The 23638-nt window shown below is 33.9% G+C and overlaps 7 protein-coding genes across 10 annotated transcripts; 4 read left to right on the top strand and 3 right to left on the bottom strand.

The window, feature by feature from the left end:
- Positions 1–52: 52 nt before the first annotated feature.
- On the bottom strand, positions 53–2776 carry LOC105271077 (tektin-2). Its single transcript, XM_011312413.1, has 3 exons — positions 2009–2776; positions 1060–1506; positions 53–350 (listed from the first exon to the last, which is right to left on the bottom strand). The coding sequence occupies exons 1-3, from the start codon at positions 2647–2649 to the stop codon at positions 149–151; spliced, it is 1290 nt and encodes a 429-aa protein (XP_011310715.1). The 5' UTR covers positions 2650–2776; the 3' UTR covers positions 53–148.
- Positions 2777–3343: 567 nt separating this feature from the next.
- On the top strand, positions 3344–6678 carry LOC105271069 (heterochromatin protein 1). The gene is made up of 4 exons (XM_011312401.1): positions 3344–4081; positions 4719–4950; positions 5058–5373; positions 5453–6678. The coding sequence occupies exons 1-4, from the start codon at positions 3716–3718 to the stop codon at positions 5478–5480; spliced, it is 942 nt and encodes a 313-aa protein (XP_011310703.1). The 5' UTR covers positions 3344–3715; the 3' UTR covers positions 5481–6678.
- A 704-nt stretch (positions 6679–7382) lies between these two features.
- On the top strand, positions 7383–9034 carry LOC105271061 (peptidyl-prolyl cis-trans isomerase B). The gene is made up of 4 exons (XM_011312389.1): positions 7383–7655; positions 7757–7964; positions 8464–8648; positions 8741–9034. The coding sequence occupies exons 1-4, from the start codon at positions 7398–7400 to the stop codon at positions 8873–8875; spliced, it is 786 nt and encodes a 261-aa protein (XP_011310691.1). The 5' UTR covers positions 7383–7397; the 3' UTR covers positions 8876–9034.
- A 94-nt stretch (positions 9035–9128) lies between these two features.
- On the top strand, positions 9129–14910 carry PGAP1 (GPI inositol-deacylase). Its single transcript, XM_011312375.1, has 5 exons — positions 9129–10336; positions 10507–11316; positions 11608–12350; positions 12543–13328; positions 13394–14910. The coding sequence occupies exons 1-5, from the start codon at positions 10190–10192 to the stop codon at positions 13788–13790; spliced, it is 2883 nt and encodes a 960-aa protein (XP_011310677.1). The 5' UTR covers positions 9129–10189; the 3' UTR covers positions 13791–14910.
- A 110-nt stretch (positions 14911–15020) lies between these two features.
- STUB1 (STIP1 homology and U-box containing protein 1) lies at positions 15021–17763 on the bottom strand. Its single transcript, XM_011312315.1, has 4 exons — positions 17212–17763; positions 16916–17114; positions 16301–16665; positions 15021–16012 (listed from the first exon to the last, which is right to left on the bottom strand). The coding sequence occupies exons 1-4, from the start codon at positions 17326–17328 to the stop codon at positions 15770–15772; spliced, it is 924 nt and encodes a 307-aa protein (XP_011310617.1). The 5' UTR covers positions 17329–17763; the 3' UTR covers positions 15021–15769.
- Positions 17764–17789: 26 nt separating this feature from the next.
- On the top strand, positions 17790–22386 carry LOC105271024 (nucleoside diphosphate-linked moiety X motif 6). 4 transcript variants are annotated; one of them, XM_011312344.1, is made up of 5 exons: positions 17790–17876; positions 18576–18880; positions 19645–19950; positions 20252–20454; positions 20554–21509. In XM_011312344.1, the coding sequence occupies exons 2-5, from the start codon at positions 18673–18675 to the stop codon at positions 20740–20742; spliced, it is 906 nt and encodes a 301-aa protein (XP_011310646.1). In that variant the 5' UTR covers positions 17790–17876; positions 18576–18672; the 3' UTR covers positions 20743–21509. The 4 variants fall into 4 exon arrangements, with proteins under 4 accessions (XP_011310646.1, XP_011310654.1, XP_011310638.1 ...); XM_011312352.1 differs by having other exon boundaries at positions 17794–17876; positions 18623–18880; XM_011312336.1 differs by lacking the exon at positions 17790–17876 and adding an exon at positions 22300–22386 and having other exon boundaries at positions 17963–18880; positions 20554–20754.
- On the bottom strand, positions 20702–23607 carry LOC105271048 (glycoprotein 3-alpha-L-fucosyltransferase A). Its single transcript, XM_011312363.1, has 3 exons — positions 23345–23607; positions 22985–23130; positions 20702–22651 (listed from the first exon to the last, which is right to left on the bottom strand). Exons 2-3 carry the CDS (start codon positions 23092–23094, stop codon positions 21673–21675), a joined length of 1089 nt encoding a protein of 362 aa, XP_011310665.1. The 5' UTR covers positions 23095–23130; positions 23345–23607; the 3' UTR covers positions 20702–21672.
- Positions 23608–23638: the final 31 nt, after the last annotated feature.

The following is a 23638-nucleotide window of genomic DNA, read 5'->3' as shown; positions in this document are numbered from 1 at the left end:
CAATGAAAGATCTCACCAAAAAATAATCATCATTCCCATTCGCCAATGCCTCATCGTTACAGTAAATTTATATTCCAAATGTCGATGCTGATCAATTGAAGTGAGTCGATTAAAAATGAGTGCAGATTATTCTGTGTGGCTGAGGAAATTACAGCTCGAGAGGTATTTCATTTTCTAGTTGTGTTAACTTAATGTTTCGCTCGGTCTCATTGATCAGAGGAGCTCGATCTCCAGTTTTCAAGGTTGCTCGCATGTCCAGGCACATTATATCTGTCATCAATGAATGCTGTTTGTCGTCGAGGTTACGGTCAATTTGGATTAGCAAGGATTCAAGGCCATTGAATGTTGCTCTGAAATCAAAGTTCAGTTTCATTTAAAATCTGCAAAAGCAATTTCTAAAATCAAAATATTAGATTCTTCAAATTGGATAGGACATTTAAATATTTTCTTTGTTATGAAAACTTCCATTTTTTAATCTTCTCTTAATTGAATCATCGAAAAAATTCAAGAACAAGATATTTAATAAATATAATATTGGTAGCATTGATTTTAGAAAAAAAATTAATATTTTTAATGAAATGGCTTTTAATTTACGAAGAGTGCATCTTTCTCTAAAATTATTCTATCGAATGATTAAACACGTTGGAAAAAATTTTATATTGCACTTCAATAATTGTGATATGTTTCAATAAAAACATCTCATGATTTTTAAATAATTTATCTACTATAAATTGAATCGATTGCTTAACTGCCCATTTCCGCTTCTCAATCTTCTCTCAATTGAATGATCGAAAAAATCTACGAAAGCAAGATATTTAATAATAAATATAACATTGATAATGATTGAGTTCATAACATAAATAAATATTCTTGAGGATATGGTTTTAAATTTCCGGAGAGGGCATCTTCTAAAATTATTGTCTCAAACGATTAAACAAATCAGAACACATTTCGTATTGAACTTAAATGATTGTAATATATTTCTAAAAAGTATCTAATGATTTGTAAATAATTAAAATTAAAATGATTGATTAATTAGCAGAGCAGATGAATATTTACTTAGTGCAATCGATTTTGGTGATGAGCTCGGATTTGGTCTTTCTGAGCTGAATAACTTCGTCAGTCAAGCCAAATTGTGGCTCATCCCTGCATAATTCATAACCAGGTCTGTAGATGCGATTTTCCAGTCTAGTCTCAGCGCATTTAACAGCATCAACTTTGTTTTTAAGTGCCTCTTCAAGTCTAGTCAATTCATTCATCAATGATTCCATTTCCTCCTGCATCTTCCTCTTTTGCCACTCCATTTCATTTCTTGCTTTTTGTGTTTGATATATTCGCTTTCGTAAGGCATAATCAGTGGCGTCCTGTTGTGCTTCAGTGTCAATTTTCGCACGTTTACGCATTACATTCAGAGCCTCTCGGAAGCTCAGAGTGTCTTTCAATTCATTCTCAACAAGACTTCTTATGTAGCGGCAACGCTCCTGCCATGTTTCGTACGTGTTTGAGCTGAAATTTATTTCATTATTATTATATTTACAGCTGCATTTATGTAAGGAGAAGAATGATGCTGTAATAATATGGATATCCATGAAAAATTCTTTCATCCTTAACTTTTCACATTTTTCTAGATTTATACGCAGATTAATAATTTTAAGGAAACGTTAGAAACAATGTACATCATCGAATGGAGTTGAAATTTTAATTGGTTGGGATTCAATCATGTTTTCTATACTAAATTCATTATGTCGTTGAACGTTGAAAGAAAAATATTTATTGGGAAAATAATCCAAACATAATTATCGTATTTTCTTTTACATTAATTTGCACTTCCGAATTGCAGAGCAAAAATTAATTGTCGAATCTAGAAATCCATGATTTTTTTTAAGTGTTTATGAAATAATTTTCTCAATTAAATGTAATTTAAAAATTAGGATTTGAAAGCATATGGCATGCGATATTTGGACTGCTCACTTTTTAATAATTCAATAATTACATAGAGAATAATTACTTCTTGGGTATCCGGAGAGCATTTGGTTTATAGCTGATTCCCCCGGAGTTTCTATTTAGAATCAAGTTATCGCCATCAATAGCAAGAGTTTCAGTTTTATCGTTGAGATCTAAATTCAACTGAAAATTCACTTCCTCCAATTTATTGAGCTTTACCCAAGCAGCATGGATTTTCTCAGAGAGAGCTTTTTTCACAGCCTCAACAACAGTCAATTCTTTCTTGAGTTCAGTATCAGCTTCATCATAAGTCAATTCAGTTCCTCTCCTGCAATCTCTCATGGAAATGCATTGAGCCACGACTTGTAAAGGTAATTCTATATTATCTAGATCATTCTCACTCTCAGATTGTTCATCCCTTAATTGTTTCATTTCTGTGGACAGGTTGGAGGCCAATTTTTGGAAAATCTCCTGCCATCTCTTCAGCTCCTTGACTCGGTCATCCAATCGTGCGTCGTTCATTCGAGTGTCCCATTCTGTACGAATTTTCGTTTCGTTTCGAAGAGTTCTTGCTGTATTGCGGAGTGAAAATGAATCGGAAATTTGATTCTTCGCTGATTGCTGCAATTGCCACTGCTTTCCATACCAATCTGGTAATCCCAAGTGAGGGGTTGGTTTTTCGTATATCGTCACGGATTTCGCCATAATTTAATCACGCGATACCGTTAAAAAATCTTCAATATCGCCGCAGAAAAAATCTAGAGATTAATTCAACATTACTTCGGCCGCAAACACATTTGCGTTGCCTGGGTAACAATTCAGCAAAATTTCTATCGTCGCAATTATCGAATCGAGAAAATAATAAAGCTTGTAGAAACAACTTTGAAAATAATTGAATTAATATTACCGAAAGAGAAATTAATAGAAATCATTTAATTTCAGTTTCAATGGTAATGATGGTCATAATTCAAAATACTTCGAATTTCAAATTTTTCAATTCAAAGAAATAGAATTTTGAATATGATTTTGAAAAAATAGCGATAGTTTCAGCCCAATAAAATCTTTCAAAAATTTCTCCTAAAATGGAACTTTAGCCATTATATCCAACTAAAAGACAGATCATCCGTGGAACCCGAGAGTCAAGCAATCAGACAAGCCATAATATTCTATACTCAATGTTATTTTATTGTACAATTACAATTATGTGTTAAATTCATATTGCGACTAATCCACCATTCGACTTTCCAGCAATATTGATTTAATATTATTCTATGATATCTCTAGTATATATGCCCCGATATATCCTAACCCTCAAGACTTCTCTGCAAATTGAAATTTCAAATTTCCCGGTAAATTTCCGAGTTGCCGGCACCGCATGCGCACTCCTCACTCGTATCCTTCACCTCACTCACCCACATACACACCGACTCCTTCTCTCCGATTTGTTTACAAGCCGAAAAGTGAATAAATCTGTAAAAAAAGTGGTATCAGTTTTTTTTTTTAATTCGAAAGCTCGTTTAAAAAGTGAGAAAAAAAATAATCCTCATCGCCCATCACCCGGGAATCAGTGAAAAATACTCAGTCAGCACTAGAAATTCGAAAGTTATTGGTGCATTCGTCGTTGTGGCCAATTGTGGCGGGCAATGGTGGGGTAGCAACTACCGCATTGATAAAATTTTCAACATTTTCCAAAAATATCAGCCCAAGGCCCTGAAAAAAAATTCATTCTCCAGCAAACAGCAGAGACAAATTAGACGAGTCAAATCAGATAATGAGAAAATTGAGTATGAAAGGAAAAAGGAGACGATCCGATAATAACAGTGATGGTGAATCAGAGGAAAATGGCGGTGCAGGTAGTAACGCTGAGAATTCGGTAGATGCGACAGAAGCTGATGCGATGCCGAAAACAAAGCGTAAAGGATCGAGGGCTAAAAATAATGGTAAAAGTGGTGATGATCGATCTGTTACGCCACAAACCGAGGAGGTCGATGAAATTGAGGTAAAAGTTGATGAGGAGAATGAAAATGGTCATGGAGATAAGGGGGGAGCAAGGAAACGCCGGAAAAAGGAGGAACAGAAGCCAACAACTTCACAAGACAACGGCGATGAAAATAATGATGAGGATCAGGAATATGAGGTAAATTATTTGTTTTTCCCTCATAATATTCTTCAATTTGATTCTAGTTTTCTGGGTTTTTTTCAACGAATTATCTACGTGAGATGAAAATTAAAGAAAAAAAAAATACCACCAAACTCGAGGGATTCCCGCCATTACTGTTGTACATCGAATTGTTTTCTCAATCAACGCCATGTTTTTTAATTCTACATCCAGAAGGCTGTCGATGATTTATAATCGAACATCATCGAGATTATTGAATTGTTTCATTTTTTCTCAATTTCCGTTACAATAATTCCTCGATCATATCTTCAATTCTTCAATAATCGAAATCATCTGTCAGTCTCAGAGATATTTTGATCATTTTAGGTAGATATAATAAAATAATAAATTTCCATCACAATCTTTTTAATATTTCGAAATATTCAAGAATTGTAAAACGCATAAACGAATCATTTCACTCACTGAGATTATTATCAAAAAATTTAAATGCTTCAAACTTGTATTGATGATCAACTCCCACATTTTCTCTCTAAAATCTTTCATCCAATCGATAATCATCGTATTGATTAACATCCAATACGAAATTTATCAATTAATGAGGAATAAGAAAATTGCCCTTTCTCGATTTTTCAACATTCTCTTTCTGCACTTTCAGGTAGAGAAAATCGTTGCTCACAGAACGATTAAAGGAAGACGTCAATTCCTGGTTCGCTGGAAGGGTTACAATGAAGATGCAGACACCTGGGAGCAGGAGAAAGATCTCAACTGTCCAAAGTTGATCGAGGACTTCCTAGTTGAACAAGGGAGCAAGGAAGAGGCCGAGAGCTCGAGCAAAGCACCAAAGAAGGTGGAGAAGAAGGGAAAGAAACCGAAAAAGACTAACAATGGTAAAGAACAATAATCAAATAATTTTTCGTTATATTATTTTGATATGCAGAATGTCATACTCAACGCCTTATGTTTAGTAATAAATTCTATGTTTTTCTGACTCAAGTTAAAAAAGAGAACAACGCTAAGGAGGACAATGCTGAGTACGAAGTTGAGAGAATAATCGATGTATATTTTAAAAAGAATGGTAAACGTGAATTCTTGATAAGATGGAAGGGGTTCAAGCCGTCTGAAGACACGTGGGAGCCCGAGGATAACTTGAATTGTCCTGATTTGATAAAAAAATTTATGGTCAAAGTGGAAGAGGCAAAAGCTGTTGCACCGCGTGCTCTACGTACCAATCCAATCCACACTAAACGTTACACATTAGCTACGACAGATTCTGGAAGAAGGTTGTCCCGCAGGAACACTGGGAAGCAACGGTAAATTCATAAACAATTCTTTTTTTCGCAAAATTATCATTTATTCTTTCAATTTTTTTTATTTTATATTCTCTGACAGGGCTACCTACCACCATTGTGACGAGTAAATGTAACGAAAGGACTTGGAACGTTGTTTCAATTGGCCTTTCCTTCCCCCTTCTCCCCTCCTCCTTAGCATTGTATAAACGAGCTTTCCAGAGCCAGTGAGTTTATCATTATCTCATTTTATTGACAGATATGAAGCTCCTGATCCAGTTTTTTGTTTTGTTTTTTTTTCTTCACTAATTCCGAATTGAAGCACTAAAATCTAATTGGTTGAAGATTATATTGCTATTTAATGAAGAATCGAGTCAAATTTTCACACGTATTCGTTTCCAACTAACGAATTTTTTTACTGACCATTTTTTGTAATTATTGCGTCTTTGATCATTCATTAATAAAGTTACTGCATAATAATTGCACTGGAAGTTTTAATGTCTGTCGACTGCTCACATACAATTATCTGTAATGAGTAATTTTGGGAGAAAATTATGAGAGGCCTTTTTTCCATTGAGAATAGTTCCCTCCCAATAATCTCCTAATAATAGTTTGTCATAGAGACACATGATATTGAAATTTCCCCTGAGGGAATTACGTTTTATGACTTCAATACAGATTTATTTTAGTGCGGCACTCATTTGAGTCATTTGTTGCTAAATATTTCTTGATAAAGTGGTTTTATTTTCGGTTAAACTTCTAAGATTTGATCCTCAAATTGTATGTTTATTTTTTTTTCTTTTTATGCGATAGCTGATAAATATATGATGATTTATGTGCGAGTGATGTAATAAGATTTTACACGAAGCATGAAAATAAATTGAAATGAGAGGCGACAAATATCGATAGTAGTTTCAGTGAGTGTATTACCAGAGAATATACAAAAATCATACAGAGTGGTATGATATCTGAAGCAAAATCATAAAAATAAACCTTTAAGTTGGATTAAGTATGTATGTGTGTGCAATGTTACTTTGTAATATACGTCTGCAAGAATCATCGGGGTATTACTTCTGAATTATAATGAGTAATACAGAAAGAGAACATTGATTGAAATCATATGTGACTCATACTAAATTTTAAACTGATGTAAAGTTGTAATTTAACTATTATGAATTCAAAATGCACAACAAATCATACATATTGAATAAGACATCATAACTATTTAGGGATGATTTGAAACTTATTTAGGTAAAGAAAAAAATACCCATTTGTCAATAACAAATCATCAAAACATGCAAACGCAATAAAGAAAGTTTCAATATAAAATGTGTTGGGTTTTTTTATTATTAACGATAAACAATTCTCAAGTATAAGGTCAGGATTATGCATTATTTTAAAATGACTAACAATTATAATGTCAATAGTTCAGATTCTTTCAATAATTGCAATCCATTTGACCGTGAATTATTCATTTATCTGCAAAGAGTCAATGTACAGAAAATGAAGATTTTTGTTTAACAATTAATTAAGATTGGTGTATTTTTTCTGTATTATTTGGGTTCTTTCCTGATGAAACGACAATACGTTTTAATCATCCATATTATAGTAATTACCCATACCATATTTTATGTCTATTTCCATCAATTAAAATATTCAATAATTTAATTGTCAGTGAAACCATAACACAAAAAATGAAGACACTTTTCTGTAATGAAATTCATTGATTGCCCATATAATATTATGAGTTGTTTGTTGATTACGCTATAATATAGTTTAGTAATGGATATAATAAAAACAATAATTGCCATATTTTACGTTTTTGTTTTGGTGATTAAATAATTTAATGAGTGAAGTTGTAAAGAAACGATACAAAAACATACAATGGTCATCATCACAAATGATGCTTGTCTTGGAATTTTTTCGTTTCAAAGAGTTTGCAATTAATCATACCGGATTCAACCTTTTCACGACACATTGAGCAATAGAATTGGCCAATTTAAAGTTTAGTTTGAATAAAATCAGCCTATCAGAGGAGTCCACGTTAAATGACAAGTGGTACGAGAACCGGCTTTTGTCACTCCGTGGTGCGAGCGGTGCGAGCGATGCGAGCCACACATCACAAAACCACAAAACGTCCGACTGTCTACCACTTTCCATCCACTCCCAGTCCAATCACCTCTCCTGAATTAACAATTCGCAAAGAGTTAACAATGAGACCCTTAATAACTATTATCAGTGCATTTGCACTAGTAGTTATTGCGAGTGCTGACAAAGCAGCGAACGGTCCGAAAGTTACACAGAAGGTATGCAAATTGATAAATCAATCAATTATTAAATTGAATGCAGAAGGTAAATTTTTGCAAATTATTTATTCTCTTTATTGACTTTTTTGGTGGCATTCTAGGTGTGGTTTAATATAAAAATCGGTGGTGTCGATGCTGGAAGAGTTGAAATTGGACTTTTTGGTAAGACTGTTCCAAAAACTGCCCAGAATTTTGCTGAGCTTGCAACAAAGCCAAGTGGTGAGGGTTATAAAGGCAGCAAATTTCATCGTGTCATCAAGGACTTTATGATCCAGGGAGGTGACTTCACCAAAGGAGACGGCACTGGAGGTTGGTAACTCTTTTATTACTTTTATCAAACCACACCATAACTGGTTTTCAGGCACTTCTAAACTGTAAAAGGAATATTTGCCTTTCTTTTGTTCTGGAACATCGTACAGGGGTTCTAAAATTAATGTTACAACATTCTGACAATCACATCATCATATTGTTGAACTAGTTCACGAATTCGATGACGATTTTTCAATGGATTTCTTCATCTAAAACGAACTTATGTATTTTTTATGATGATTCCTCCAATTTTACAGAAGAAAATATTCTTGAAAAACATTATTTCATTTTATTAAATTTTCTATTCACATTTGCTGCTGAAAAACAAAAGACTACGAATTTTTCAATATTATCAGCGAAAAGCTGAGACTGTTTTTAATTTAAATCGAAAAATCGACGATAATTTTGTGCTACTTGACAATTCATCAATCGACTAATTGCTAAATACTTGCATCATCTACTTATCCTTGTTAAACCTTGTGGAATTTTCATTTGTCAGGTCGTAGCATTTATGGAGAGCGTTTTGCTGATGAAAACTTCAAGCTTAAACACTACGGAGCTGGTTGGTTGTCCATGGCAAATGCTGGAAAAGACACAAATGGATCTCAATTCTTTATCACCACTAAAGCAACTCCCTGGCTTGATGGAAGGCACGTCGTGTTCGGAAAGATTCTCAAAGGAATGGTTAGTAAATTCCATGAATTTTATTTTTAAAAAAAGGCAGGAAATCACTATGTGTCTATAAAATTCCAACGTCCGTTTCTCGTTTTTGTTAGGATATCATAAGAAAAATTGAAAATTCCAAAACTGATGGCCGTGACAAACCTGCGAAGGATGTCGTCATCGATGATTCAGGTGTTGAAGATGTGCCAGAGCCGTTCGCTGTGTCCAAGGAAGATGCCACCGATTAAAAATACACAACAATTTCAGAATTTTCCTTCATTTACGATTTTTAACATCTCTATTTTTATATGCGAAAAAAACAGTAGCTTAGAAAGTTGCAGTTTATTGAATTTTTTTGTACAAAGCCATTCGATTTAAATGAATAAAACAAGCTCAATGCAAACAAAGGAACAGAATACGTATGTAGGGGAAATATACTGGGGTAATACAGACACCTCGCTGAGTAAGTGTGGAGAATATCACACGTAAATATCCTGATTATAAATGGAATAGAGTTAACATGTGAAGTGGTCGGGATTATTCAGGAAAATTGGGAAAAAGAGTAAAATGGACACGGTTTTCCCTTCTCCAATCACTAATTTTAGTCGGGCATTAAATTCATCTGATTTTATATTGTTAGACATTTGTTATATTATTCTTTCGGCTGAATATCCCGGAATGAGGAACATTAGTTAAACTTGACAGGTATCTTTTTGTCACTTTGATTTCTCGTTGTAAGGGACTTGAAGATTATCTTTTCATAATCTTCTCCAGGTGTCAAGATACTCATCAGAGACTTCATCAGAGAACAGTTGAACTGAATCATCTCGTTTCACCATTTTATTGATCACTCAATATTTATCATTTTGACTATATAGACTCTGAAAGATGATCAATTATTAGTTCCGCGCATTATGGACAGATTTGCAAAGGAATTTGTCGTTTTCAAATTGGCCTTGGCGATTATGCTCAAACAATCATAATGATAGTTGGCAAAATAATTCTGGTAAATCTACCAAATCATTGGCCATCACTGCTATATGTAGGCGGCAGGAAGCATTCAAGTAAATATTACGTAAAATTACTCAAGTGACAGAGAAAATTCAAGTGCCGGCATTGCAATTTCTCCGCGAAAATAGAGACGAATCGCGGAAACCTGTAAAAAAAAATCGGCAACAGTTCCACAAAAATTTCTTCCGTTAACATTTCGCTCTGGAATTAAAGGACAAAAACTGTTACTTTTATTAAACAATTTGAAGGTTGTGCTGCCCTACATTAAACTGAAACGGAACTTATCTAAACAATATATTGTAACAATAATGGGCTCTCTGACATTAATTTACTATTAGATATCGGATTATTTGCATCCACAGATAAATTTTACTACCCATCATAAACGACATCCGAAATTTATAGGTTAACTCGATAATTTAGCGTGAATTATCGTCGATTGCACTTCATGATGTTCTCTAGAAACAGAAACACTTGATATTTATTCCATTTATTTAAAATATAGTGATATACGTAAATCAGAAGAAAAGTGAAAAGTGGACAACTGCACAATGAAAGGCCTCTTTGTTCATCCTTTTGTTTTCATTCTTTCAGTATTTATATTTATTGTTTATATACTCGGTGGATTACATTATCTGTCAAGTCTTGAAGAAAACACGTGCGATTTGACGTACATGTTTGAATATCCCCAATATGTCGTGAGTAAAACTTCATTTTTCAATTAATATAATAATTACGTACCACTTTTGACATTTAAATTAATTCATCGGCGTAATTAATTGTCAAAAATATTCTGCCGGTTGACAACAAATGTCTTGTAATCTTTTTGACTAATACTTCAATAAATATTTGATATTTTCAATTGCAGAGAATTGAATTGGATGATAAAATAGAAAAACGTCACCCCAGATACGCATTGTATGCGTATGGAGAAGGATTTGTTACTGATAAATTACGAAAAAAGCAGTTCACAGGAATTCCAGTATTATTTATCCCTGGAAATGCTGGATCTCATGAACAAGTCAGATCATTGGCCTCAGTGAGTCTCCGATTGGGTATCAAACGTCGGACTTCTTATCATTTCGACTATTTCTCAGTATCGTTAGCTGAAGGATACTCTGCCCTTTACGGAGGTGTCCTTGGTGATCAGACATCATTCGTTGCTGAGAGCATTCAACGAATTCTGAAGCTCTACCGAAAGAAGAGTGAAATTGTGCTGATTGGGCATTCGATGGGAGGAATTGTGGCGAAAGCAGCTTTATTACACAACAATCCTAATAACAAAACTCTGGCAAGTCTTTTAATTACACTGGCAACACCTCACGTACCTAGAGTTGCCTTTGACAAAACGACTTGCGACTTTTATCACCAAGTGAATAATCGAGCACGGGATCTGCAGAAACTTGGCACTTCTGTCATTTCAATTGGAGGTGGTTCCCGAGATGTCATGGTAACAACTCCCCAGATGATCGATCCGCATGCAGATCTTAATCTCATTGGTAGTTCAATTCCCGATTGTTGGAAGGCCCTCGATCACCTGTCGATTCTCTGGTGCAGACAATTTGTCATTCCACTCGTTAGGGCACTTTTTGATTCTGTTGATATCGAAAAGGGCAATGCTGTCATCTCTTACGACCACAACACACGACTGCAGGCATTTAATTATCATCTCACGAGTGTAAGTGGAAATTGAATCATTAAAAAAAAATTGTTTCTCCCATTGCTGTCCAATGTGCATCTTTGAGGCCACAAAGTTTCCAAAACACAACTTATTTTGATATGGAATGCTTTTCTGCATAACAGAATGCAATAGATTGACAAGTTTGTTCGATTATTTTAATATTATTTTACGAATTTACAGAAAGCACATTAACAAAAATATGTATAACATCAGAAAGACAAAAACAAAAGAAATTAGAAAGCTTTTGAGTTTTCTAGTTATTATAGAAAATTAATTTCCATCTTCCAGAGATATTCAAATAAATATTGGACTCACTACAATGAAAGGGTAACGTTTCACTCCTCCGGAGAATGGATTGAAGTTACTGAAGAACAATACACGTTTAGAGAATTCAACAATAAAAACAAAAAGGAATGGGAAATTTACTTGATGATTCCAATAAATCAAAAATTTACATACGTCGGCATCGATGCAATTAATCTAGAAACAAAGGACTGGATCTTCGCATGTTCTGCAATTCCTCGAGGTGAATTAAAAACCTGTGAATGGGGATGGAACTTGACTAACCGAACGCGAGTTCTCTCGATGTTTAAAAGAGATCTGAAAAGAAGTGTGGACTTGGATTTGAAGGATTTACGATTGAACGAAGAATTAACACACATTGTGGTGAGAATACCAGCGAAAACCTCAAACCCATCGACTATCCACATTGATTTATACTCTCTAGGAGATTCCAGAAAGTCTAGAGAAGTCATTGTCTCTGACAAGAGCTTGCATTGGATTCCATTTGGAGTTTCCACGATTTTACCGGTTTACAAATCCACTCATTTAAAATTAACTGGCTCGGAAATTCGACATTATATCCGTTTAAAGGGAATTAAGGACGTGATTTCTGTAAAATTGAAGAAACTTGATGCTCATGGTCACGATGATGATGACAGAAAATACGCTCATGCAGTTATTGAATTACTCGAGCCACAAAGTCATTCCAACTCGACATTTATCAGTCAACTTCGTGTATTATCCATCAAGTAAGTGTATGCAAATAAAATAATTATAATGTAATGATTAATTATCAAATTCTCCATTCACTGACAAAGGAGACTGAAGGAATGACATAGAGTTATATCGTATTAATGTATGGCTTAATCATAAATTACCCAATAGAGTTCTATACTTAATGATGAGAAAAACATTTATTAATTTCCTTATAAAATTTTCAGTGATATCGGACGGGAGAACGTTTTCAGGATCCAGACTTCAGCGACTGCAATTGTGAAATTGACTTTAGAGCCTCAATGCTATTACGAAATCGAAATCTCTCAAGGAGGAATAATTGATCGAATGGCGATGCACGTGAAGGATCGATGGAATCGATTATATCTGGTTCTGATGAGTCTTTGTCTGCTGATAATCAGTACAAGAATCGATGAAGAACGCAAAGGAACTGAAATCATGTACCTTGTCACAATCCTGGGGGTGATTCTCCAGAATTTAACACTAGAATTCATCACGTCCTTAGGATTTCTCTATCTTTTCGCGCTTTCCACGTGTTCCACAGTCATCTTCTCAGGATCATTAGTTCATAATTTTGCTGCACGATTCTTAGCAAAAGTCATCACGTTGTTCCCAATGGCTTGGTACAATTGGCTACTCAGTGAAGGCACTTACGAGCACCTCCCAATCCTCTCGAGTTTTTTCGTGATGTCGTTGATATCGACAAGCTGTGGAGCAATAGCAATGGTCATCTCAGTTATGATTTATCTACTGAAATTGACGCGTATGTACGAAGAGTATCTGGAGGAGTTGTTGATGTCTTCATTGAGAATTATTAGTAACAAGTTTGAAAAGTTTCTGAAGAGTCGGAAGTCCAGGAGGAGCAGTGTAAGTGACAGTGATGATATTGATCCTAGAACTAATATCCTGAATCACTTGATATTATTCATTATGTGGAGTCTTGCTGCTATTCCTGCTGTACCTTCGGTGCTCGTATGGGCTAAAAACTTTAGGTGAGATATATTACATGATATTGGAAACTCTAGGATGCTAAGGAGAGAAAATATTTTTTTTTTAGTTACGAATCGAGACTGTCTACTGAAGATCCAATCATGCTGTGGAGCTGGGTGATTATCACAGGCTGGGGATCCCTGGGACTTGTTAGAATTCCAAAAAGACATTCTAACGAATATATCAACTTCGTTGGAGTCAATCTTCAACGGATTCTTGGCTGGATGTTGCTCCTTACTGCTGGATCGACAAACCCAGCGTTTTATCAATGGACAATTCCTCCTATCGTAGCATTATCGATAACATGTATTGTATTATTATCGTTACTCCCGCGTTTTTGGCCGGAGGAACATAATGAACAAGAACAGAATGGAGAGAGTGATGGAAACAATTTTGTAGCAAGTGCCCTTGAAAATGATGAAATTTCTACGGAAAATGACGAGATAAAGACACAAAAGGATTAGGGACGGGGATTAGGGGTAAAATGGACTCGTTTTTTTTGTCAATATTTTCAAAGCTTTTTCCTAATTTTTTATAAAAATGTAGGGACGAAGTAATTAATGCGTTGATGTGCGTTTAAATTTCATATTTCATTAATTAACATGAAGTTTTAATTCTTCATACTAAATTCAATTGATAAATACTTAAAACAATGATAAAAATCTGATTTCTGATTAACATTAAACACTATTTGCACGAAGCAGAAATGAAGTTTTTTTTATAGTCTCGACGAGTCAATTCGCGGGACCATTGGAAGAAAAAACGTGAGAGGGAGGGAAGTCCATTCTACCCACCTTTTCCCCAAAATTTTCGTTTTATCGATGCGTTGCACAAATTTAGGTGGATGCTTTTGAGGGCTAGTCATTTAAGTATTAAAAATTGTTGAGGAACGAGTTTCTGCTTAGAACCTCCATTTTATCCTCCTCTCCTCTAGTATTAAAATTAGTTCATGTTTTGTATTTTAGGATAAATATTAAAACCTGTAACCATGAGGAAAAAGTATTGGATTAAAATTCTAACGCCGAAATTCGTGAGCACTAAGTACTGGAAAATTTGGATTTAACGAATCCAATGCTTTTGTTAGGAATAACAATGTCAATATGGGACAACGGAATCTGTTGAGAGCGTTGAAGATAATTTGGAAATATTATTTGACAACGGAACAATTTGGAAATGTCATTTCATATGACTTACTTCAACAGTGGTACTTAACATCAATAAAAAAATAAGAAAGAAAGAAGAGAAATATAGAAGAGCTCATAAAATTTTTCAGACAAAATCATCAGTGATAACAAATTTAAAACGAAGTGATAAAAGCCAAGGTATTAGCTATGAAGTATTGAATGTCAATTAGTTCAATAGTAAGTGGTTGTAATAGAGCAGATTAAGGTCATTATCTTGCTGATACTAAAACGTCGACCTTTCATTTCTCCATTGATTTACTTTTTGCTTTAAATTTTTGTTCAACTTATTTTCCGTAAAACTGATAAACGAAAACTACTGAAGAGAGACAAAACAGACTGCAGTGAATTATTGAAAAATTTATTCTCAATTCAACTGTCGAAGTCTGAAAGTTATTGGCAAATATTGAATATCTATTTCACTGTTGTACTTGAATGAATAGTGGAATGATTGAATGATTTATTTTGCAGTTGGGAGTGATTGTGTATATATCAAAGGGATGATAATAGAAATAATTGTGAAATTTTTAATAACGAACGTTAGCTCCAAGATTGGATCACAAATTGTAAATAATTAGACTGACAGAAATGAATAAAAAATAATTATGTAAATGAAATAGTTTACAGAAGATGGAACACTAGTGTTTACCTAGGAAAATTAAACTTAATCGTCACCTTCTGACACATAAGGATTCCATTATTTCAGCCAAACCAATAAATAAATGTCACTCGTGTTTTTTTTCATTGGCTTCACCTGGTAATTCATTTGAATGGATTACATTTCCCTTACGTTAACGTGATAAAAATACGAAGATAATAAGTAATTCTATTACTGATTGTTTGAATAAAATAAATTCTACGTTATTTAATAATTGCATACCTCAAAGTATTTACGATTCATCGAAAAGCATTCATGTATTTGCATTGAAAAAACTGTCAAATGCAACTATCAATCCATACACATCAGCATATGGACGGAATTTCACTTTTATACATAATACATAATCCAAGAGTCAACAATATCAAGAGACAAAGCAATTCGAATTCTCAAAATAATGGTAATAATGACGATAATAATAATAATGGAGATAGTTATAACAAAAAGCATCAAAAATGAAGAAGAGATGAATTCTAATCGACTATTTGTCGGAATATTGCAAACTCATGATGTGTTATCGATTGTACAAATTTGTTTTCTCATCTCTTGGGAGTTACTCTATCAATTATGCATTATAAATAACTGAAGTAGGCGGTTTTGTCACTTAATAATCCAAAGCCCACTCGTTATCCTGCAAAAATGAGTCAACTACTTCCTTCATTGATAGATTTGGGATCAGCTGATCCTGAGTGAGGCGAACACGTGTTACTGGATCAAAGTGCCCAACACGCTGGAGATGCTCTTCGATATCTTTTCGCTCGTACGTTATTCCACTGGGGGTTATCACTGGCTCCTGTAGAATCTCGAAGCTTATTTTGCCACAAAGGTAATCAGGAACTTCTCTTTTCTGTCAACAAAATTGTATAAAGCATTCATTTCATTTTTTAATGTAACTGAATTAGTACTTTTTCCACTGTCTCACATTATACTGATTTCAAGGAAAAAAATATATCTTTTTTTCAAGATCTAGATTTCCTGTCGAAACAATTTTTTACACCTATTTTCACTGATTAATGTTGTAGATCACCAAATTATATCTTTTAAACGTTTCACAGAGCAAAATAAATTTTAGAAAATAAATGACAGTAAACGAGTGCATAGTAAAAGAAAAGTACTAGTCAATTGAATCAATTACCCTTCGTCTTTCATCGACTTTGGCAAACAGATCATTCAATCTCGTAATGGAAGTCTCCTTTTTGTTCTCAATTTCAAGTCTCGCAATTGAAGTTGCTGAGGCATTAGCTGAATCCTCCTCTCCGTCATTTGCTTCACTACCAGCTTCATCACGGTCTGTAGACACCGAAGACTGTTGCTCCTCCAAGGCATTTAATCTCCTCTCAGCATCCTCGATAATCAATTGATTTAAGTACGTCTGCAGCTCAATATCTTGTGCCAAACGTTGTTCCTCCCTCAATTGAAATCTACGTTTTCTTGCTTGCCTCAGGACACTGGTTACATCATCTCCGTAATTGAGTTTCTGCTCTTTTGCCAAGTCAACAGCTGAAACATTCATTTAAAGCACTAAATACCGATAGACCAAAAGTTAATTGATGAAATAATTAAAGCCATTGTCTAAATATTAATATTTTTAAGTTAATTTTAATAGTTGATTTTTTCTTCAAGCGAAATGTTTAATTGGTCGCTTGCCAGGAAGTGTCTTTCGATATTTTCGATTGCAATTAAATGCCGAGAAAATCTAATAGATTGGAGAATCGACTAGAAGTGATGGTTTTCACTGACGTTGAGATACCTCGTTGCAAATGTTTAATAGCCTCGTCATAACATTCCATCTCCAGTAAAGCTAATCCAAGAAAAAAGTGTCCCTTGACCAAACAAGGATCCATATCCAGAGCATGTCGACAGTCTTGACACGATGAATCCCATCTCTTCAGCTTCAAATGACACAGAGCACGATTTGTAAAATATTGCGCCTGTCCTGGATTTTTTATCTAAAAAAAATGTAAACAATAGCAAAATATTGGGCATCACACCACAGCACAACCTACTAAGTACTTAATATTCTTTCAATCATTTATGTGAGCTTACAATAGCTTTTGTGTAACAATTAATTGCATCTTCATATTTGTGGAGGCCAAATAAACGATTACCCTGTTCCTTGAGTTCCTTATCCGTTAAATTAGCGGTCGAGTACATTTTACTCATTTTAATTGTTGGATTAGTTAAGAAAGAGAGTGCTGAGAAATTACGCACTCCACAATTCCAGTTTTGATGTTTTCTTTTTTTTTTAATTGTGGCTTTTCGCGCAATTCCTCAAGGTTTTATTCCGCTTTGTCCCAAAACTTTTACGCCATTTCACATTTTTGGAGCACTGAAACTTGATGCTTGCCTTGTGTGTTTTTCGGATCATTCACAATAAAAATTGTCAACATCTAACCTTACCCAATCATTCCGATTTTTTTTTGTTATTAGCGAATGGGGGAGAGGAATTGGATAAATGCTCTTCGAGCTCTCGAGTATTCTTAAATTGCTGCGCAATGGAAACCGTCACAAATATCAGTGACAAATGTGAGAAATAATTTCCAGAAATGTGTGCAATCGAGTACAATAAATGAAACACGTCTATCTCAACTGAGTATTTTTCGATTGATATATATATACTTTGATGAGATGTCAGAGCACCTGCTTTGACACCTGCAGTAAAATTATTGCTTTATATCCTTTTTATCGACGAAATTGGCGGAATTCCACAGGTGAGAGATGTCGCTGTTATGATGAACAGAGGCGCGACTGAAATGTCAGATTCAAAACTAAAAATTTTTGAGATATTCGAAAAGAAAAAAAATATATAAATATTATATGCAGGCGAGACTAGGACAATCTAGACGCAGCTCGATTGATAAAATTTCGTTTTGAGATTATAAATGTGATAAAGTTGACAGGAAAAGGGGGCGGGATTGTTGATGAAAATAGAAAGAATAGGGTAAAATGGCCACTCTGATTTCCCTCCTTCAATCAGCAATTTCAATCGTATATTAAATTTATCTGATTAGCTATTAATTAAGCATAATTCCAGTTTGTTAGATATTTGATGTATTATTCTCTTGGCCAAATATCCCAGAATGAGGAGCATTCATTAAACTTTCTCTGTAAGAAAGTTAAAGACTAAGACTAAAGTTAATTCATAATCTCCTCCAGATATCAAGATATTCATCTCGTTTCACAACTTTATCTATCAATTTTCATCATTTCGACTACATCAATAGGCTCTGACAGACTTTCAATTACTAGTTGCATTCAGAATTCCAAATGAATCATCAAATTCATCAGGTGTTGATTTTACCTATTTTTCAGAATTTCTCATTTTCTCGTCTTTTCCATTCGTCTAGTTCTCTTTTCTGCCATTCATAACGTTTTTCTTCAAGACTCTGAGGTTTTTTATAATTTTTTAGGGTTACATGACCGTCATTGAATTTTAAACTCAAGTACATTGGTGTAGGTAGTGTGGGTATGAAGATTGCATGATTTGATATCATGTGGATGGAATGAATGGGCCAGAGTATGGCTGCGATCTTTCGTCGTGTAATTGCAAGAGAGTTATTTAGTGTTACCAAAACATTCGGAAGTCGCCCAGAAGTGACAAAGATGGATGAACCTGGAGATTGTTTCGTGGGGAAGATGGATCATCATGCAGGAGTCCATGTCGATTCCAGGAAAGAACCCTGTCGAGCTGAAAAGTTTGGATCAAAGCTCAGAGGTGGGTCATGACGGTCATGACTATTTCATAAGCATCAATGATTGCAATGTCAATTTTTCTTCTGTGTGTAACACGCATGCGATAGGTGTCACTTATTCACCCGGGCTTTTATAAATTTTCTTCTGCATTCCACATTTTCACTTTCCAACCAATTAATAATCTATAGATAATCGACAAATAGTTCACGTACTGTTTGATTTCTCAGTTTTCTTGATAAATTAGGTAATATCGTATTAAAAAAATTAAGTTTGTTTATGTGGTATATCGTGGATGCGGGTAATATACTCGTTTTTTAATATTTTTCAATCTTTAAGTACTCAGCAAATAATCAATTGATAAACTGTTATGTATAAGATTCTTTGAAAGTAAAAAACAACGTAAATAATGCGAACATTGGTTAATAACAATGGACATAATCGAATGGGCTTAAAATTCAAATAATTGTACCTAAACCAAATTATTTATACTAAATTTACTACGTCTTTAAATAATGAGAGAACAAAATTACATTTTTTCGAAAGTATCAATTTTTTATTGAATCTGGTAATAATTAAATGATTTGAATAGTGCAATTATCATTTCAGATTGTATAATTTCGTGATCCAAGAAAGAGGTTCTCAATTAATTACTTAATTAGTTTTAATTAAATGATATTGCCCCAATTGAAATCAAAACATATCCATATCACCCCGTCATTAATTTTTAATTGAAATAATCTACGAAAAGTGTATGAGAATTTTTCAAATGATTTTTCCTATCTGCAGCTTCCCTTCCTAAATGGACAACCGAAAATAAACGCACAGTCTGGTTTAAAGTCGATCGGTCAGATTCTTCATGGATTCCTCACCTGGTGAACGAGGGATTCTACTTTCATCATGCCAGGGAGAATTACGTCACACTGTACCGATGTTTATCACCGGATGTTTCAGTTCCACCTTACGCTCACACAAATATAGGGGTAGGAGCTTTCGTGGTGAATGAGGAGACAAATGAGGTTCTCGTAATTAAGGAAAAACACACGAGTCTTCCGGTTAATCGATGGAAATTACCTGGAGGATATGTTGAACCAGGTAAACACATTCATCCTGCTGTCCATTTAATTTAATTGTCCTTGAAGAAGAAGTCCTTGAGATGAATAAAAGTGATAGGCTTAAAGAATATGAAAATGTGTATAAAATATAGAGAATGTTTTTTTATTTTCATCTATTCAGCCAATTTATCAACGAATTCTTTTTCAGGACTCATCTTTTTCAGTATTTGAATGTTTAAATTCTGTTCTAGGATTAAATAATCTAATGCAAGTATAATAATTAATCATTATAAGAATTAAAGCGTATAAGAATTTATCGTGGTTGATTGCTTATTTTTAAGGTGAAAATATTCCTGAAGCTGCGCAGAGGGAATTGCTGGAAGAAACTGGAATCAAAGCTCAATTCAAATCATTAGTTGCATTCAGACATGCCCACAATTATGCATTCGGCTGCAGTGATATCTATATGGTTGCCAGGATGGTACCCGAGACATTGGAAATTAAAAAGTGCGAACGAGAAATCTCTGATTGCACTTGGATGAAGGTTTGCTTTTTTAACGTTTAAAAAATAGGGTAATTAGTCTTTTTACTCTCGTCACTCACTACTTTTAATACAAAAACAAATTGCAATTTCGTTTTATAGTTGGATGAGTACTCTAATAGCCCAGATGTTCATGGACTCAATCGATTTATCGCTAAAAAAATGATCGAGTACTTGGAAAAACACATCGGAATCGGTCTCGTTCATGGACAACGCCCCAATTCGACGGAACCTATTTGGATTTATGTAATTACAGATAGTGACAATGCCGATTCATCTATTGCTAATTGATTACCGCCTAAGGTAAATAAATATTTAGGGAATCCATCGAGTCTTTAGTCTTTTTGAGGCTGACTAATGCTGCTTTCAAAAGTGCAGCCGAATAGTTTGATTTCTCTAATTCTATAGTAGTTAGTGACTTGGGAAAAACACAATTAAATTAATGGTGATTATTACTTATAAACTCCTAGAGAATCCAGATAGTTTAACGGTTTTAAAGAACTTTTCTTAGAATTTCAAAGTTTTAGAGATCGATTTTCCCAGATAATCTCATATCAACAAATTAATCGAGTCTCATTTTGCTTCTTCAAGTATCAATAATTAAACAATTAAAGTTAATTACCACGTTTTATCTGACATGTACAAATCTAACGTTTTCAAAGTTCAACAAATAAAACTCAACAGTTATTATTGTTGTTTTCATATTATTTTATACAATTCCTCTTTAACAACATAATACTCGTTTCAAATTAAACTCAAAATCCCCTGAATATTTCTTATTTATTAATTGACTGGTTTATTAAAAGAAGGAATCAAAAAGTAAATAGAATGTTTTTAAGGAATGAATATCAATTAGATTGAAGATTATCGCAACCGCCTCACGAGTGTAATTCATGAAACGATCGTTTTTACTACATACATATAAATTTTTTAAATAAAGTGTGCCACACACTTCATAATAATCACTAAATTATAATCAATATTGCAATTTAAAAATATTGCTTGTACTTAAATCGAACATTCTCTCCTGAAAATATATTCTTTCATTTTTTCAAATATATATTCTTAAAGACTATTTAACAAGAAAATGTTAATAACATCTCAATGTTGAACAGGTGAAATAGCGTGGCATATATAAAGAGTCATTCAACCTTAAGCTCTCACTGGTAGCAATGCTGTGCTTATATCAGAATTTATTTAATTACTTAATGGCGAATTGAATTAATAAGGGGTCAGTAAGCAGTCATTTTTGCTCCAATAGTCACTGGGATTTTCGTAATATTTTTTCTTAAATTTATTCCGCCAAAGTGCCTGGCATAAGCGACAAAAATGTTTTGGTTCAGATCCGAAATACCCATGTTCATTCAAAACCCTCCACTCTGTCCTCCAAGCATGATATCTTCCATACATCTCATCATCCTCATCAACATACCTCAAATAATTAAACAAATCCTCTGGCGAATGAAAATCTGTCACATGAATGAAAGAATGAGGTGGCAACAACCGATTGCAATCCTTTTTTGGTGGTCCCATGATCACTGGCACTGAAAATTTCGAATAGGCATTCCAGAATATTTTTTCTGTCAAGTATTCCCTGCAATTGGAGTTTTCAAAAGCTAGATAGAATTTATAATCTTTCAACAGAGGACAGTCTCGTCTGAAATGTCCTGGACAGACAGTTCTGTTGCCTCCTAGACATGTCCCAAAAATATCTAAGCTTTGTTCTGATTTTTTGAAAAGATTTTTCAGAGACTGGACATATTTCCACCGATTACTTTCACTTGTATCTTTTACGCAATTGCTACCCATTATTGCGACTAATTTGTCTTTCTTGGGGATTTTTTTCAGATAATCCGAGATTTTGGAGGGATGATTGGTGCTACTAGTATTAGAAAAAACAGATTTTCGAATTGTACGACCGTAGGGAACCCAAACATCACTGTCAGATCGATAAGTCATTGACCAATTGAATAATCCATTGTATTCTGGATAAAATGTTGTGTGGATTGGAGATTCATCTGTCAGGAAAATCCAGATTTGGTTTTTCTGTCGATTTCGATGAGACCATGTGGAAATTTCGACTGCGTCGTGTCTGGTCATTCGTTGAAGGTGAAATAAGACAGCATCGGATGTTCCTGATTCTTTTTCATTGTATGTCAGTTCACAGGATGTAATTGGACAATTTTCCCACGGTGAAAATCTGGAATTTAAAAAATCATATTAATTTCTAATTAAAAATATCAATTCAAAGAGAAGGTTTTAACTTGTACCTTATTGTAATTAAATGCAGCCTAAATCTGTTTTATTTTTTATTAATAAATGGAAATTGCGTTAAAGCCCAGTCGATGATGTAAATTATTATTCGCGATTTTATTTACTTTTTTTTTTATTTTTAGAGAATACCATTTGACCGTTTATCAATCGACTAGTTGCTAATTATTTAATTTATCGATTGAGCTTTGTTTAAACGTCGAAAAATGTTTAAAATGAAGATTGGAATAATTGTAGCATTCTCTAATTTAAAAGTGTTCACCTCTTCAAAGCATTAAAATGGTGGATGTGACGATCTTCTAGGGTTAAACCATATTTCCAAATGAGAATCAGCTTCTTTTCAGTTTTGTTTTCATATCCTGTTGAGTTCATTGAAATTCTCGTTGAATTGAAAGCCTCAACTCCTTCCTAGAAAATAAAATTGTGATACAATCATATGACAATAGAATCAAAGTTAATAGATGATACGAATTTGTTTATTATTGATTGACTTAAACTAAAATTAAAAATTGAGAAATTGAGAAATTGAGAAATGAACAAAAGTTATTATCTACGATGAAATCGAGATTTTGCAGTTATCATTTGTAAATGAATAAATATTAATGTCAATATTAATATTTACATTCCTCAGGTAGGTGTTTATTGAGAAGAAATTTAGCGTTTATAAATAAACGGTTTAAGGCCCGGCCTTCTCGAGATCTAGTGAGTTTTTTCCCCTAGAATTCCCTAGGTTTCGAGGAGAAAATTCTGTTTTACGGAATTACTAATTACGGCCAAAAAAATGCGTCAAAAATTCTGAATTTGGGATCAAATGAAAGGTCATAAACTGCGATACGTCGGCAATTAGGTCTCAGAGGGGAATAATAATCAGGGAAGTTTAATTATGCAATAATTTAGCACTCTTTTTTCCCCTGCA

This window comes from Fopius arisanus, unplaced genomic scaffold, assembly GCF_000806365.1.
Source record: "Fopius arisanus strain USDA-PBARC FA_bdor unplaced genomic scaffold, ASM80636v1 scaffold00004, whole genome shotgun sequence".
Taxonomy (NCBI): Eukaryota; Metazoa; Arthropoda; class Insecta; order Hymenoptera; family Braconidae; genus Fopius; species Fopius arisanus.
Note: the sequence above shows the minus strand (reverse complement) of the source record. Positions and strands in the feature narration are given on the sequence as shown.

Excerpts from the sequence above, each read along its gene's own strand:
- LOC105271024 (XM_011312336.1), top strand. The coding sequence starts at position 18,673 with ATGGGCCAGAGTATGGCTGCGATCTTTCGTCGTGTAATTGCAAGAGAG. Across the intron at positions 19,951-20,251 it reads TGGAGGATATGTTGAACCAG|GTGAAAATATTCCTGAAGCT; the intron begins GTAAACACATTC and ends CTTATTTTTAAG. Across the intron at positions 20,455-20,553 it reads CTGATTGCACTTGGATGAAG|TTGGATGAGTACTCTAATAG; the intron begins GTTTGCTTTTTT and ends TTCGTTTTATAG.
- LOC105271048 (XM_011312363.1), bottom strand. The coding sequence starts at position 23,094 with ATGAACTCAACAGGATATGAAAACAAAACTGAAAAGAAGCTGATTCTC. Across the intron at positions 22,652-22,984 it reads CATTTTAATGCTTTGAAGAG|ATTTTCACCGTGGGAAAATT; the intron begins GTGAACACTTTT and ends TTTAAATTCCAG.
- PGAP1 (XM_011312375.1), top strand. The coding sequence starts at position 10,190 with ATGAAAGGCCTCTTTGTTCATCCTTTTGTTTTCATTCTTTCAGTATTT. Across the intron at positions 10,337-10,506 it reads TTGAATATCCCCAATATGTC|AGAATTGAATTGGATGATAA; the intron begins GTGAGTAAAACT and ends TTTCAATTGCAG. Across the intron at positions 11,317-11,607 it reads TTAATTATCATCTCACGAGT|AGATATTCAAATAAATATTG; the intron begins GTAAGTGGAAAT and ends TCCATCTTCCAG.
- LOC105271069 (XM_011312401.1), top strand. The coding sequence starts at position 3,716 with ATGAGAAAATTGAGTATGAAAGGAAAAAGGAGACGATCCGATAATAAC. Across the intron at positions 4,082-4,718 it reads ATGAGGATCAGGAATATGAG|GTAGAGAAAATCGTTGCTCA; the intron begins GTAAATTATTTG and ends CTGCACTTTCAG. Across the intron at positions 5,374-5,452 it reads AGGAACACTGGGAAGCAACG|GGCTACCTACCACCATTGTG; the intron begins GTAAATTCATAA and ends ATTCTCTGACAG.
- LOC105271061 (XM_011312389.1), top strand. The coding sequence starts at position 7,398 with ATGACAAGTGGTACGAGAACCGGCTTTTGTCACTCCGTGGTGCGAGCG. Across the intron at positions 7,656-7,756 it reads GTCCGAAAGTTACACAGAAG|GTGTGGTTTAATATAAAAAT; the intron begins GTATGCAAATTG and ends GTGGCATTCTAG. Across the intron at positions 7,965-8,463 it reads CAAAGGAGACGGCACTGGAG|GTCGTAGCATTTATGGAGAG; the intron begins GTTGGTAACTCT and ends TTCATTTGTCAG.
- LOC105271077 (XM_011312413.1), bottom strand. The coding sequence starts at position 2,649 with ATGGCGAAATCCGTGACGATATACGAAAAACCAACCCCTCACTTGGGA. Across the intron at positions 1,507-2,008 it reads GCTCTCCGGATACCCAAGAA|CTCAAACACGTACGAAACAT; the intron begins GTAATTATTCTC and ends AATAAATTTCAG. Across the intron at positions 351-1,059 it reads ACCAAAATCGATTGCACTAA|AGCAACATTCAATGGCCTTG; the intron begins GTAAATATTCAT and ends CTTTGATTTCAG.
- STUB1 (XM_011312315.1), bottom strand. The coding sequence starts at position 17,328 with ATGAGTAAAATGTACTCGACCGCTAATTTAACGGATAAGGAACTCAAG. Across the intron at positions 17,115-17,211 it reads ATTGTTACACAAAAGCTATT|ATAAAAAATCCAGGACAGGC; the intron begins GTAAGCTCACAT and ends CATTTTTTTTAG. Across the intron at positions 16,013-16,300 it reads AAGTCGATGAAAGACGAAGG|AAAAGAGAAGTTCCTGATTA; the intron begins GTAATTGATTCA and ends TTTTGTTGACAG.